At 47.0% G+C, this 16,172-nt stretch overlaps 1 protein-coding gene across 2 annotated transcripts in view; it reads left to right on the plus strand.

The window, feature by feature from the left end:
- LOC144169828 (lachesin-like) overlaps positions 1–16,172 on the plus strand; it is a 209,999-nt gene that overhangs the window by 173,309 nt on the left and 20,518 nt on the right. For both annotated transcript variants that reach the window (XM_077699193.1, XM_077699192.1), the window contains exons 3-6: positions 4,910–5,117; positions 8,342–8,512; positions 10,251–10,379; positions 15,710–15,997. In XM_077699193.1, the coding sequence (XP_077555319.1) occupies positions 4,910–5,117; positions 8,342–8,512; positions 10,251–10,379; positions 15,710–15,997 (796 nt within the window). The remainder of the gene's footprint in view (positions 1–4,909; positions 5,118–8,341; positions 8,513–10,250; positions 10,380–15,709; positions 15,998–16,172) is intronic.

Raw genomic sequence — 16,172 nt, forward strand, 5'->3', positions numbered from 1 at the left:
CGTTTTAGTATTCATAAACACAAGCTGCGCGTTCACTTTCCTTTTGTTTTTCGACTTCAACCAACAGCTGAACAGTCGGCGGACGAATATTTCCAAGTACAGTGTTGGCAGGTCACAAACGACAAAAGGTGTAGTTGGGAAAGTGTGATATCGGATTAGGACCACTCATTTTAGTTTGTGCTAGTTTGTGCAGGCTTCCTCTGTCACATGGCCATGTTTCAAAGAAGCGTTTAGTAGCGGACGCGGTGTACACTATAAGCCCGCCGCCGCGCTGCTCGCGGGGGATATATGCAGTAGATGATGACTGTTTGCGAGCGCTCACCTGAGGTCAAGGCGACCCGGCGCTAAATTATTTGTCTGGTTCTGATCCCCGGGTTTAATTTTGTATTATCCACCATACTTCTTTCGTAAAATGTTCGTGAAATTTATTTCACATTGCTTGTTCAGGGTAGTGATCAATATCCGAGGTATGTTGTTGGCAAGCGTAACTGGCGTGCTGTCATGTATCACTGCACCGCTAGGTTATGCAAGCACACAAAGCAGATTGGCATCGTAGCGTATAGCCGTAGCATGACCACCTCAGGAAACGCTACTTAGAGAGACATTGTTACTTAATGTCAGGGCAGTGGAATTGCAATCAGCTGCATGCATAAGCCGGCTTTGCACACACCAGGTGGTTAGACTGAATGTACCACACTAGACTGCGTCGTAAACCTTTCCGCTCTAGTAAATACAACACACTTGCGAACAGAGTGACTGCTTTACATTAGTATGTATTTCGAACACGTACAAACGGTAAATCTCAGTCTTGAACGTGCCCCAAAAGCAGCGGTGACCGTGGGGAGAGGGCCGGAGCCTCCCGCGGCTGCTTTCGAAACGGGCCACTAGAGAGATTTCAGTGGCGCCCCTACAGGCAGCGCTCGAGGCGTATAGGAAGCCGCCTGCACTCAAGCTTGTATGCAACGAAGCATCGCCTCCTGTATTTTTATACAGGAGGCGATGAACGAAGTATCGAAGCGCAGCGCAAGACGAGGGACAAAAACACGGAAGACGACACACAGAGCGCTATGTACCAATTATGTACCAACTATGTACCAACTATGTACCCACTATGTACCAACTCGCCCAAACCAATACTTTGTTGCAACCCTTCCTGGTATCTCAAATGGGCCCATGCTTGCGACCAAGCAACAGTCGAAAGACCAAAATACCCCTCTTCGCTTGCCGAACAAAACGTATAGTACAGAAAATGTCTTTAATTCGACACTGGTGGGATCGCAAGAATTGCCGAATTATCCGATTGTCGAAATATCGAAGGAACAACAAAAACGCGAAATTTTCCTCAGCCTGGCGTACCTTTAGTTGGAAAAAAGTTTGTAATCCTTGTCTTGTTTTCTGTTTTCGGGCAATATTGCGCGGCGACCATAGCTCCAATATCTGCCAGATGCTCCGTGGCACACCAGCCATGCGGGATTTGCTGTCAAAAGTCCTCCAGCACGGACAAGGCTTCTGTGGCTTCTTTTACCGAGCGTTTCAGTGATTGGGGCAGTTGGTCACAATCGTCACTTTCCGACGAATCGTCGTTGTCGGCGCAGCTCCGCTTCTGTAAGGAGTAAGAACAACAGTTCTGGAAACGTTCATGAAGGATCGACACCGAGGCAGACGGACAAGGTGCGGCGAAAGCCTTGTTGTCGGATTACAATGTAATGGGCAATTTTGTAATCGATTGCAGAAAAGTAATTGAATTACAAAAATTGTCACTCCTTCAACGAGTAATTGACGCGTTACAAAATTGCCATCAATGTAACCGATTGCAAGTAATCCGCTTTTTATAACATGCTACGCACAAATCTGGTCTGCGTTGATTTAATGGTTCGTTTGACTTTCCGATTCGCCCTCGAGACTTGATGTTCCGGAACACAGAATTGTCCGAGCGTTCCCTGAGGACCACACATAGCCTCGTCCTCGGTCCACAAAGAACAATGTGAAGCTGGCAAGCGCCGAATGCCATGTTATTCCTCTACTCGTATAAATTCTGTGGCTCTACTCGGAGCCATTAGAATGGCAGCGCTGGCGCCCGGCGCATCATACTTGATCCTCGGGACGAGGGGGGTCGCTCGCTGAAATGTTCACGATAAAGAAGAACAAAAACGTAAATCACCGCACATGACTCAATCTTGTCGCGTTGGACAATAATGACAGAGAAGGGAATAAAACCTGGCTGTCTCCTGGCAAATTTCCACGCTCCATTATGCAATAATTTTATTAATTGGCTCTAACGACAGATTGGCAAAGAACGTTCATTATGCCCCCTAATAGTTTTAAGCACAAACAAAAATTCTAATTTTCACTCAGAATTGTTGCTTTGGGGATAATAAACATTTACGCGTGTCATTTTAAACACACATACCACTGTAGAGAGAGAGAGAGAGAGAGAGAGAGAGAGAGAGAGAGAGAGAGGAGAGAGAGAGAGAGAGAGAGAGAGAGAGAGAGAGAGAGAGAGAGAGAGAGAGAGAGAGAGAGAGAGAGAGAGAGAGAGAGCCTTTAATGAAAGCTGAGAAGTTCAGCCGTACTAACGGTAGGGATTGTTACTCCAGATGGGGTGAATACAGTGAAATGACCGCGGAAAATAGAAAGAAAAAGAAAAGGAAAAAAAAGAAATGGGAGGGGGAGGGGAGATCCACACATATATAAAATGTAAATGTTCAGAGGGTTCATGGTTCACAGAACCCCTTATAGCCCTGTTTCCGCAAGAAAAGTAAGCAGACTTTTTTTTTCCAGCACTTCCTTATCACGATTTCGCCAGGGTTCAAAGAAGTGTGAGTTCTAGAGGACCTCCGCGTCGGAGTCGCACAAGTGCCTTCGATGCTGTTGCCCTAGCTAGCACATCGCGGACAGTGGCTTAAAATGTGCCTAATGCTGTCGGTAATAGAGCGCACTGTACACAATGGCGACTCTACCCAGCCCAGCTTCAACAAGAAGCTTCCGGTGTATGCAACGTCAAGTCGCAGCCGGTGTAGCACGCCTTCAGTGCGCTTTGGTAGATGTAGCCTGAACTATAAATCAAAGCAGGACCGATGATTTTTGCGCCCTTTATTCACACGGTTATTTAGTCATAAGCTGGAGGAAAATAAAGGCAATTTTTAACATTCCACAGATATTGGCCTTCCTTTGTACCAGGAAATATTCTGCAAACAATTGGGACTAAGTTCTTCAGTGCGTGCCAGTCGTGGAATTCAGCCAAGGAATGAAACGCCCGCTTGCAACCTCTCCCGCTGCCGGACCTCTCTTTGTAATAATGTGCCCAGTTTGGTATCAACTTGGGCATCGTCCTACTGGCACAATGTCTATCAGGGCAGAAAAACTAGAAATTCTTGCATAATTGTTTCGCCATCATACTTATTTTGTTCGTTTAAATCAGCACGTTATAATTTTATTCACAGTTTTAAGTGATTTGGTTATGCGGTATTCATAGCGGCACATCATCTGCTAGCTCTACTTTCTATCGCAAGATGGCAGGCATATCCTTATTAGCGGTTACCATAAGAGGAGGGTCACATTTTGTGCCATGGCCCATATGTGGAGCTTTGTAATCCCATATAATAAACGCTACCGGTACTCATCTACGGGGCAGAAACTTGGAGGCTCACTAAGAGGGTTCAACTTAAGTTGAGGATGACTCAGCGAACAATGGAACGGAAGATGATAGGTGTAGCATTCAGGGACAAGAAGACAGCGGAGTGGGTCAGGGAACAAACGCGTGTTAAGGACACACTAGAAGAAATTAAGAAGAGGAAATGGACGTGGGCAGGGCGTGTAATGTGAAGGCAAGATAACCGTTGGTCATTAAGGGTAACATATTGGATCCCTAGAGAAGGCAAGCGTGGCAGAGGGTGGCAGAAAGTTAGATGGGAAGATGAGATCTAGAAGTTTGCTGGGATAAATTGGTCGCAGTTAGCACACGACCGGGATAATTGGAGATTAATGGGAGGGGCCTTTGGCCTGGAGTGGGTGTAGATAGGCTGGTGATGATTATGATGGATGATCATAATAATAAATGATCCCTGCAACACTTTTTCAACCTTTTCAAAGCGAAGCTTTCAGCTTCTAACTGATGCTCCTGTAGTCCATCCAAAACGCCCTGCAGGAAAGTCAACTTTCTCTGACGATGACGATGACGATGATCGTGAGTGAAGTGAAGAAAAATTAAAATGTTCCCTGTGGTTGAAGCGAACCTGGGTGCCCCACGGTATGAAGCCGACGTCTATCATCCGATTTTGCCATCCCGGCACGGTCGAATCAGTTTAGATTTGGACAGGTGTGCATGGACGTGCAAAATTACACAATGCAGCTCTTCTACGACAGTTTAACGCTGGGGAAAGCGATGAAATGCCCGTATCAGTAAAGCCTTAGGGAGCACAATCGCAGTGCAGTAGAGCGTCCCGATAAGAAAGAGGTGTTCGCATAAAGAGAGCACAGGTAGGTTCCACTCACTTTGGTTTGATTTGTTTGGTGGTGTACTTGATTTTGGAAAGCTTCGCGTTCCCCCATCGTTGCTTGTGGGGGCACGTCCCCTTATTTCAGCTCATGTCTGCGGTGGTGTATTGGTAATTGTCTCCAAGAACGCGCAGCTAAACCTCACTCACAACGTTTCGTAGGTTGTACACCTGGTTAACACAGCTTTTGAATGTCAATCAATCTCCTTCGAGGACATATTGGGCCTTGATTCGGCGTTACAGCTAACCGCTATACATTTAAGCCGAACACTTTGCTGTAAGGCAAAAACCAACATTTACAACACATCCAACATATTTTACGCGCGATAAGGGCCCTTGCACTGTTGAATTGCGGGAACAGGTACGCGCACGTTGATAGTCTCTGTACTCATTGATCACTGCGGCGCGTGCAGGTGGCGTGGATCAAGATGGACACGGAGACGCTGCTCACCTACCACCGGCACATCATCGTGGGGGAGCCCCGGCTACGCGTGAGCGACAACAACGAGCGCCACTGGCAGCTGCACATCCGCAACGCGCAGCCCTCGGACAAGGGTTTCTACATGTGCCAGATCAACACCGAGCCCATGATCACCGAGGTCGGCTTCCTCGACGTCCTCGGTACACTACTATTACGGGCGCCGCCCCCGATGCTGCTCCGGGCACACCTCCTCCCGCCTTTGGCGCCAATTTTGAAAGTGCTATAGCATTTCTATATTGCTGGCATTCTGCGCGGACTTTGCGCCGCTAGGTGCGTTTCTGCCCAGACGAAAGGAAGAGCGGTGAGATGTGTCTAATCATCATTTGCGGCTGGCCATTATTGATTAATCAATGATTCGTCTGGGTAGAAGACGAATCATTCTTCAACTGCTAAGTTTTTGAGAGAGCTGTACAGCTTTCCTTTGTAGCCATACGACTTAACTTGAGGGGGACTCCAAAATTTCCCTCGCAAAAAACAAAAAAACAAAAAAAAAACTATAACCTGGTAAAGTTATGGAGGGCAAACAATTCAGGCTTAATAAGTGATAGTTCCTGCTACCATTCCTGCTCGACTACTCTTTTTGCGCCGAAGTAAGGCGACTGATCATTTAGTCAGTCTTAAAGATACGTCATGAAATACGGCCACGAGGCGGGTTATTAAAATGTGCGCCATTAGTTACAAAGTCCTTCTCGTTAACCGTATCTTTCGAGGACAAACGAAAATGTATTGAAGTTTGAGAGGCCCAACCTTCCCAAAATTAGCAATGATAAGAAGTTATCTTCACTGTCGTTTGTGGGACAAACACTGTTTCGTGGACTTTTTATGCCTTTGCAGCCAGTGCTTGCGGGAGCTCAACGCTACGAAATGAAGTTAGCGCTGTAATATAGTATAATAATACAACGTAAAATGAGAGCTCATAAAAAGTCCCGGGGTCATGTTTCAGCACACCAGTATACGTATATTAGTTCCGGGCAAGCAAACAAAGACAAATTGAAACTTGATTAGAAAGGGAACCAGTTTGCTCGAACTTCCGCTGGCAAAACGACAACTCTGTTAGATCGCCGGCGGGTGGACCGGGAAATGTTTATTATCTCGCAGATTCCGACACGCCATGAATTATACAAGTACCAGCTCGAGTTATTATTATCACTCAGTTATTATTTCCCGTAAACCGTCTCAATTACAAATCTTGTAACGGACACTTCAACATAATGTTGGTTGCCTGCGATCCACAAAAATAGGTTATTACGTAGTGTATCAGACATCTGCTGATTATATTTCTCCGCTAAACCCCGTTCTACATGAGCCAAATATACCTGCGAATTCACTCGTGCCTCAAAATGACCAATTTCCGCAGCTTCCGCAGCAACGAAAATAGATCGTTTTGCCGCACGAGCGGCGCCGCGTTTCCGAATGCGTAGGTAAATTCCGCACATGTAGAAAGGGGTTGACAATATACAAGAAGTGCTTAATTCAGAAGGTTAGGCCTCTCACACATCTATAAATTTTTTCTCGTCCCCGAAAGATGCTGTTAGAAGAAAAACACTTTGTAACTAAGGGCGCGTATTTTAATAACCCCCTTTCTTGACCGTATTTCGAGAATTATCCTCTAGGGATACTCACCTGATCCCATTCCTCTGAGACTTACCGATTTATGACCCACGGCCTTAAAAGGCGCCGTGTACCCACAAGAAAAGTTGTACAAATTAAAAAAAAAATGTGACAGGTTGGTTCATAAAAAAAAACAATAAATGGCTACAAACACTACATAAACTCAATTGAAGCTGGCCTTGTATACATGCCCTAGTGTGGTCAGAGATAGAGACTCATTATCGAAGAAGAAAACGCAAAGAGGTTTGCTGACATGATTTCGACGACATCCTACTCTGCGGGGAAACGAGGAAAGGGAAAAAAAAGCAGTAGGCGTAGTTAAGAGGAGTAGTAGAGAAAAATAAAACACAGTCCTGTTTCAGGGCATTGAGTTCAGTTTCTTGCAATGAAGGGAAGGCTACAATGGGGTTGATACGCCAATGTTTTTTGGTACCGGGGTCCTAGCACCGGGTCGCGGTTCACCAAAAACGACACCGGGTCCCCGGAAAGCAGACCCTTATGGGAGCCCCGCTTCACACTTCCCATCTGTTGCGTGCGCTTAACACCACCCGGATGGCGTTAGAGAGACTCCCTGGTGTCTTGCGTTAGCTCTGTCATCTGGTTCATCCCGTGCACGAAAATGTGGAAGGCTGAAAACCAGTCCCGTCCTATAGCAAGTTGCATCCTGTTCCTCTCATCACAAACAAAGCTAGCACGTAGTCCTGTGACTTCAATCGCGCATGAACCTGCGCAGAACCTAGGACTCGAAGTTCCTCTCCCGACCAAGTGCCCAAGTCAAGGGGCTCTCTAGATAGCTTCGGGTCAAGACAACAGCGAGCACTCAAGGGAGCGCCAACCACTGCCGAAGTGAACAAAGCCTCCCTACCAAAGAAAAAAGGCAAAACTTCACCTCAGAAAGGCCGCTGCTATCGATGTAGCGTGAAATAAACGATTCTTCACCCGGCGCCCGTCTCGAGTGGTTCCCTCTGTCCAGCCTCCCTTGGCCCAGACCATCCTTGCCATCCTTGCCACCATCCTTGCCAAGTTCAGTTCCGCGCTAGTTCAGTGCGGCGCTGTCCGCCATGCTCTGATTTCTCTCGTCCCGCGCGCAACATCCTTGTGCCCGGTACGCAGTAATGGGCAAAGCCATACCATGGGAAGGACCACAGCCACTGCTGTCTGGTTACCACCGTCCTCGAGGAACAATGTCGAGATACACCAATGTGCTTGAGCGCAAAGCCCAATCCGCGTTATTTGGAAATAACGAAGATAGGGCTCTGCCCTGAGCGGAGGGTGAGGGAGATGGTACAAGTACCAGTCTCACAGTTAATGGTCCAGGATGGGGGCATTCGATTTTATGCTGCAAACGGTACCTTGATTCGGTATAAGCAAAACAATCTAGTAATATATGTTTTAGTTTCCAGTGAGCCACATCGTCGCAATATGGGCTTGATGTCTGGCCTATGAGATGTAGGGTGGGAGTTTGTCAACGCTGCGTTAAGACCAAGGCTAAGGTACAACGTCTCCAGTCGGCGGGTAGCCATTTAGAAGCTTTCCAACAAGTGCATTGCATCATGGACGACACCACTGTTTGGGTTTACATTCAATGTTTGGGCCTCAAATTGAATGTTTTTCTGAGCCCTTTTTTCGTTAAAGCTTTCACTGTCAACACGCGTGCACGAGACGCCAACTACATAATTATGTAGAGAACAACTTACAAATGCTGTGCGAGCAAAGCTAGCGTTAATGTAACCGTGACAATGGCGTGTTTCAGTCCCACCTTCGATACTGGACGAGGAGACCAGTTCGGACGCAACGGTGGACGAAGGCTCCCGCGTGAGCCTGCATTGCCGTGCCACTGGGTACCCACCGGCAACCATTCTCTGGCGCCGGGAGGACGGTCGGGAGATCAATCTCGAGCGGTACAGCGGCCGCAAGAACTCAGGCAAGTAGTTAGGCTACTACTGGGGTCGAGCCGAGTATTTTCACCATATAATTCTCATAAAACGACGAACTGCAAGAAATATTGCATGCCATTTCAGTTACAGGAAATACTTTTGTAATGCGGTAAACATTGCTATTTGTGGGCTATTCATTAAGAAGTTGAAGTTTAAGACAAATATTTCTGTAAAAGGCAATCTAACCCGGTTCAGTTAGGCACTTTCTACTGACAAAAATTGCAAAGCATAACGGCAAATGAAACTGTCAGGACGAAGGCCAAACAGCGCTGCCTACAACGAGTATATTGAGACAGAACTGCAACTTCGCCGTTTGATAATGAAATGGGATTTTTCGAAGGCCGTGCCTAATCGGCTTTATAAAAGTAAAATCGAATTGCAGCACGTAAGAATGTGTGACTGTTGATTGAATACAAAGATGGAGACCCAAGGTAGTAAATAGGCCGGTTGTGAGTAGCTCAATGTTTCTGTCTAGTTCTGAATATATTCTGTTTCTGTCTCGTTCTGAATACGATGGTTTAACGTGAAGTTCTTCGTGCGAAATCAAATGGTAAAGGGTCAACGTAAAAGACGCTGTGATTAAAAGTCCGAACTGCGTGCGAGTCAAAGTCAACGCTCAACGACTCGAAGGCCGAACCGTCTGCGATTCAAAGTCTCAAATCAGACGACAGCAAATGAATTCCTCACGAGAAAGCTTTGCGTTCAGCTATCTTCACACACAAAGAAAATTGATTATAAACCTCATATCGGCGTGCAGCGACAAGTGGTAACAGCGCTGCCCTAGAAAGCGAAAAATCAGTTTCCGAGTACTCCGGACAGTCAACACTTTGCACGGCAGATGTCTGTGTATGGTGGTGAAACAAGCTACTCCGAGATCAATCCATAAAAAGTTCACATGTGTTCACAGAAAGAGTTCAGAAACTCATTTAAAGTCAATACGGCACAATAGTGATGCTCAGGATGTTGTTCCTGGCCACTATGAAACGCGTGGACCAGCGTAACAGGAAGGCTTCTTCGCCTGGAACTGCCAACTCATTTTTCAAGTGACTCATAAGGAGTGACCGCACCCGCCACAGCAGTGGAAACATCGCCCGTTGCGGTCGGGCGCGAAGACACGCGGCACCACGATTTCGCCACAATACAAAAGCCCCAGCACCCACCAGCAAGTTCACCAACACGTCATTTGAGCGTGTGGTCATTCTAAGTGTAAGACCAAACAACCTGCTTAGCACAGTCCAAAACGTTACCGCTACACGGCACTGAAACAAGGCAGGTTCCAATGTTTGTCATTTGTCATCGAAATGAAATTGTTGAATTGATTGCACACATGAATTTTGGTCTCTACGCTTAGAGCAGGAGGGTTCCTGTACACTAGAGCTCACAGGTTATCTTGAGGTAAAACTATAGAAATAATACTTGTTACATCCAAAGGAGAAATATCGTCCATAATGAACAAATTCCCCACCCTTTATTTCATATACTTTTTGTTCACGTCCCTATTGCCATTATTCGATATCTTAGAACTGAGCAGCAACCAGTTACATATTTCAGAAATGCTGCCTTAATTACTCATTGCCACAATGATGAGATAATTAGGTTATCTAAGTTTGCTGTACTCTAAACTATACACCAACTTATGTGTCTAAGGGAGCTTGTAATAAGAAGTTTGTCTCTATTTTTCCTGATGCGCGTTTCATAGACGAACTGTGTGTGCCTGCGTTGCAGTCATGTCGGTGGAAGGGGAGTTCCTCAACATTAGCCAAGTCAACAGGGAAGACATGGGTGCCTACCTGTGCATCGCCAAGAACGGAGTGCCGCCTTCGGTCAGCCAGAGGATACTTTTGCAAGTGAACTGTGAGTAGCGCCACGCGCAAGAAATGCCAGGGTATGCGCTAATCCATCAGCGCATGACGGCTCCCAGCAACCCGGAGTCAATAGAAACTCAATGAGCATCCTGCACATGTTTGTTCATGACCCGTCAGGTATCGTTCGTGGTACTTTTGCGGAAATTATAGGACTGATTGACTGCCCCCCTTTCTATTTGAGGAACTACCAAAAAATTAAGGATTATTGCTTAGTTAAAAGCCCGAAAAGTTCTACCCTCAGGATTTAACTTTAGTACCTCTATTAGGCGTTTTTCGTAAGGCAACTTGTCTACTATTCAGGACATGTTTCTGCCGAGGGCCAGAATTGTTCTAAAAGCTCTAATGCAAATTTTATATTACACATCTATATTGAGCGGGTGTGTGTGCAGTCAACCTAAAACAGGCCTCAGGCCATGCCAAACGTAATTACCTCAGCTAAAATTATGTTCTATGGCGTTTCAATGTCGCACAGTACAGTTAAGTAGAGTATGGCAGTCAGTGTAACAAATTTGTAACTACTTAATGTGATCATCTCCGACAGAACTCTGTCTGGTTAAGTTACACTTGAGGGAAATGCAAATATGCCTACCGAAGGATTTTATTAGAAGCCGTCCCAACGTTTCGGAGCCTAATCGGCTCCTTCATCGGGTCGATTAGGCTCCTTCATCGGTGCCTAATCGGCTTCAACTGTGTTCTACTAGAAGCATCAGATATATAAGGTAGCATCTTTTTTGCTGTTACTCGTTTCTTGCTCTTGGGCGTCGGAGGCTGTGGGCGTAAATGGCGGAAAGCGCACCTAGGGAAAAGATAAGCTACCTTATAGAACCGCAGATTGTGGTCGAACCCAGACACGCTCCGAAACGTTGGGATTGCATTTAATAAAACCGCTTGGTTAGTGTATTTGCCGCCCCTTCCTCATATTTGTAACAGTTGATACAACCTTATGTGTAGAGTATCACACCATGCCATAGTGTGTCATACTTTGTTGTAACTGGTATTTATTGGAACAATATAATATCGTGTCCGAGTTAATATATTGTAGAGTGTGACCTAAGCAGGGTGCTATCTAACGAGGCCTTATTTCACCAACAACCTAGTTTGTGGTTCCCTGAGTTAAACTAGTGATAGTGGAGTATCAAACACATCCCGAACAAAATGTGTGCATTCGGGCAAAGTTATTCACGCATTTGGTGTGCACTTTATATGAATAAGGGTGTGTAGCCCGTTATGTTAGTACGTAAAACGGGAACGCCAAGCATGAACCACCACCCTCAATGAAACGGCAACATGCACTCTCTTGTATTATCATCTTGCTACTAACTGCCTATATGCCGTCGTGCTTTTGCTTCAACTTTGCGGAGGTGGTACAATATTTGTCATCATGCCGTTTTGCCACTGGACTGTAATCACTCTCTGCCCGCAGATACAGTAGCCGGACTGCAGATGAGCTCTAGCAACCACGCAAGTTTCGAAGCAAACCTAGCATATTGTGGCACTTCTAGAGCGAAACTATCTATGGCTGGAACCAAGCAGGTCGTCGCCGCGACCGACAGAGCTACACCAACAATTTTCCGCATGTGAAAAAAATTCTCAAAAAATAAAATTAGGTCTTAGGGCCTCCATATATTCATATATGACGGCTTACACTGCAGCTGAAAAGATGTCTTCCAAACAATGCCTCCGCAATAAGAGGCGAAGCCGACTTTAGGGAGGTTGATGTAAGCTTGTTCTTTGTAAGCTCGCTTCCCCACATTGTCTGTTGCACAAAGAGGCATGGTCATCTATGGAGGGAGCATGGTTACAGCCCCACTTTACATTCTGCTCCTACACCACTGCCTCTGTCCGGAGTCAAGTGTACTTCTCGACATGCGCAGCGTCTATCTCCCCCCTGACATTGGCCACCTGTGCGGGCACCAGAGCCTGCGCTGAGATTCGTGTAGCGGCACTATAATATAACGTAATTGTTTCTACCCGTCAATCGTGCGTGTCCTTAGCCTGAGACGTGGAGGTCGTGCCACTGTCCTTATAATACAACACAGCAAATCCCCAGTATAGGAAAGCCCCAACATAGCAAATCCCACCCAAGCGCCAGCTTCGCTGGGCTTTCCTCTTCACAGGATGGAGGCGCTCTGATTTATTAGAGCACAGCACTTTGGCGCCCAGTACAGTGGTTTGGCATCGCCGGTGGCGACGGTGATGTCTGTGTAACCGAGTGAGCGGACGAGACACCGAAGGCAGAAAGAAAACAGAGGAGGAGCGTCTGGCTAAAGTGTCAGGGGGAGGGCGGCACGTGCTGCTATGACGTCATCTCTCTCACTGCCTCCCCCTCACACTTTCGCCAGAAGCTCCTCCTGCGTTTGCGCGGGAGGTTTCAACACGATTTGCAACAACATGCTCGGCGGCGGTGATGCGCTGCGGGATAACGGCGAAGTAGTGCGCGCCGCCATGCGTTCGCTGATCACGCGATAACTTCCTGAGACGCAGCAGCTAGGCGCCGTGAGCGAGAAGGCTGCAGTTCGCGCTGCGCCCAAATTTCGCATTGGGAAGTATAGTAAGCGTCACTTGATTTTTTTTGTTCGTTAAAAAAATAGCGAAAAGTATATTCTTGTTTCCAAATTCCTTTTGAACCGAGTGAATAACGTTGATGTCAGTGGGCAAGAGAGAGCACGAGATCTTTCTTCCAATAGTTTGAACTATCGTTGCTATGCAAGCTTTGCCGTCCGGCCCAAGGATGTATTAGATTTCAACGTTGTTCATCCTGGGGTGTTGTTCGAGTTCTACAACTTATCTAGATATACTAAGTCTTTGAACTGAAGTGCTTCGTCATCACCAGCGAAAGAAGCCCTCTAATGGCATACGCCTTTCATTATCACTTTTATTTACTCCGAGGGGTAAACCTGTTCGCACTCTGGCTTTTTAAGCTTCACAGCATCAACCTCTCGCGTTTCAACGTTAAGAAAAATGAAGGTAGCGACGTTGTACGCAACCTTCACGACCGTCACAATGGTTTAAGTCCCCAATTGCGCCCGATTTGCTTCTTTTTTGCTGCCGCAACGACCTTTACTACATTATTGTTGCTTAAGTGTCAGCGTCACTCATTTTTTTGGAAGTGATAATCATTGAACATCATTTTAGAGGGGCATACGCTACGACGTGTCTTTCTAGTTACGAGCGTTTCCACGGTTACGGCGAACGCTGGAGTATTTTTTTGGAAGGGATGGTTAGGGCAATCTTGGCCAGTCTCCCTAAGTGGATACGCTTGGCTTGAAAAATGTGCGCCTGCGACAATGGGCGGTCATGGCGAGGCCCGCAAACATGAGCGCTAGGCATTTCCTTGTTGTTTTTTTTTTTTTGACTGCCGGCACAAAACATTACGATTTTCTGAACATGTTCGCTGTTGAAAATCTTATAGAAAGAGATTCTCTCATTCGCTCTGTTTTACTGTCTAGTCTTTTTGGACATCATCTTGTAACCATCTTTCAAACTCTCACCTTCGTCGGCGTAACGTAGAGAAAACAAAGGGAAGCACTCACATGGCAGCAGTGATTGAAAAAAAAAGCAGCGCCTAACAATTACAGACTAAGTTGCGTAAACATAGACGCCCAAACATTCAGAAGACTGCGTGAAAGTGCTTTCACTGCTGCTAATGAAGCACAGTTCGCGATGCCGACTTGTTTATAGCTGTGAACGCCGAAGGCAATGTCTCCAAGCTGTGGCTGTGGTAGTTGCACTGCAGGATGGGAACGCTGAGCAGACAGGTGGGCCGCACGCGGCGACAATATACGGCCTCAGGAAAGCCATCGGTGATCTAGCGGCAGTGCACAGACCTCCCAGAAAAACTGCGGCGACCCCTCTCAGCGCTGTCGCTGCTGCCAATGAAGTGAGCGTTTGCTGCTATGTTCTTGTTGCTGTGGGTGTAGACCAAATGCATGTGCAACTGTGGCTACAAGGTTAACCTACGGCGTACATTGAGCGCTTCTCTTGTTGTACTGGCACAAGGTCTGGCACAACTGCTTTAAGCTCGGTTTGAACATACAGCGAGACTACGGGGATCACATTTACTTTTTTGCATCTAGTACTGTAGAGCTGCTAGTGCGGGCACTACAGTGCTCCGACTACTGGCGATGCGGTGGCGGCGAACGAGTCAGGGGAAAGGCTGCGTCGCAGTGAATGATGCAAAGTGGCTTGGCTATGGTTGGAGTTGTGGGCGTTATTATGGCGTATTTCCCAGTTGGCCCCACATCAAGAATTGGATGGAAGGCAAACTTAAGCTTCTTGAAAGAGATGTATTCCAAAGTGCATTTAATTTTTAAGAAGAAGGCAGAAACGTGTCGCTTGATGACCGTGAACTGGCCTTTGTAAAAGCTAATAGGATTCGGAGGGCGGTGCAGCGCTTCGTGAATGCAGACCTGGCTGGCCGGTGCCAGGCCGGTGTAGGCGACGAGGCAAAGAGCAGTAGTTTGTAGGGACTAAAGTTGATGGACGACTGTGCGAAAATCTCGACAGCAGTGGCTGACAGAGGCCGATAGGCCAGTGGGCTCGAAAAACACGATGGATAACCGAAGCGGGAATCTACAAACCAAGTAGATTACGGAGCACGGTGGGGGCACATGGCTTGCGATACGTGACAAATACTGCTCCCAACAATCACCCTTAAGCGGTACGAAAAGCATCTTCTGAAAATCCATCGCTGGACAATGATACCACGGAATTAGTTGGTCTTTTACTTTAAGGGGGGAGTGGGGAGCGGCAAGGTCATTTCCTCGAGGTTGCTTTCACGAAGGATGGCGCTTGTCGTATAGGGTGCGTACTCCTTAAACTATCTCTCTAGGAAGTACAGCCCGTGAGTTTTACCAACCATATTGTTAACAATATGCGCCTATGAAACGATATGCGAATAAAGATATGCACCTCTGACATGTTGTTATCAAGCAGTACCAGGCGACGGTGATGTCACACGAAGGTTTTAATACGAATGCTTGTCTATAACCAAGTAATCGACGTGATAGTGCTGGGAGTACGCCAAACGTGCTTGACGCTCGAGTTGCCACTTTTAAATTATCTTCTGCAGTTATGTAACTACCCACCAAACGAACAATGGATAACTTGTGGAAGTACTGTACCCTACCATATTTTGCACTATAACCGCTAATTGTCTCCCGCATAACACACTACTTCCGGCCTCATCCGAATATATTTTGCCTCTCCTTCGTACCATCCGACGAGATCATCAAATCAGAAGGAAAGCTAGACTGCTTTGTCTGGCGCGCCAAACTAAATGGCGCCTCTTTTTCGCATCTCTTCCTCCGCACCTCGCAGTCCGGCCCAAGATCCGCGTCTCTGAGCAGCTGGTGGGCGCAGCCGTGGGCACATCGGTGTTCCTCGAGTGCGTGGTCGAGGCATCGCCGCGGCCCCTCACCGCGTGGATCCGCAGTGACGACCAGATCCTGCTCCGGAGCAAGAAGTACGCCATATCCGAGGAGGTAGAATCGTACCGCATACGCATGCGCCTCCAGATACACGACCTGCGGCAGTCGGACTACGGCCGCTACAAGTGCCACGCCAAGAACACCTTCGGAGAGAAGGAAGGCTTCATACGGCTGCACGGTGAGGGTCCCGGAGCAGGACATAACTTTCGCGGAAACCTTGAGTGGCGCCTGAGCAGAGATTTGTTCCCGTTTAGGGTGGAAGATTCTAAATGTACGCCGTTCTGTATTTTGTGTTTATAAGTACGGCTTTTCAGAAACTCCTATTACCGCATTAGCTACCTTTCTGTTCTCTT

This window comes from Haemaphysalis longicornis, unplaced genomic scaffold (genome assembly GCF_048455015.1).
Source record: "Haemaphysalis longicornis isolate Haplotype H1 unplaced genomic scaffold, Haemaphysalis longicornis Haplotype H1 scaffold_2, whole genome shotgun sequence".
Taxonomy (NCBI): domain Eukaryota; kingdom Metazoa; phylum Arthropoda; class Arachnida; order Ixodida; family Ixodidae; genus Haemaphysalis; species Haemaphysalis longicornis.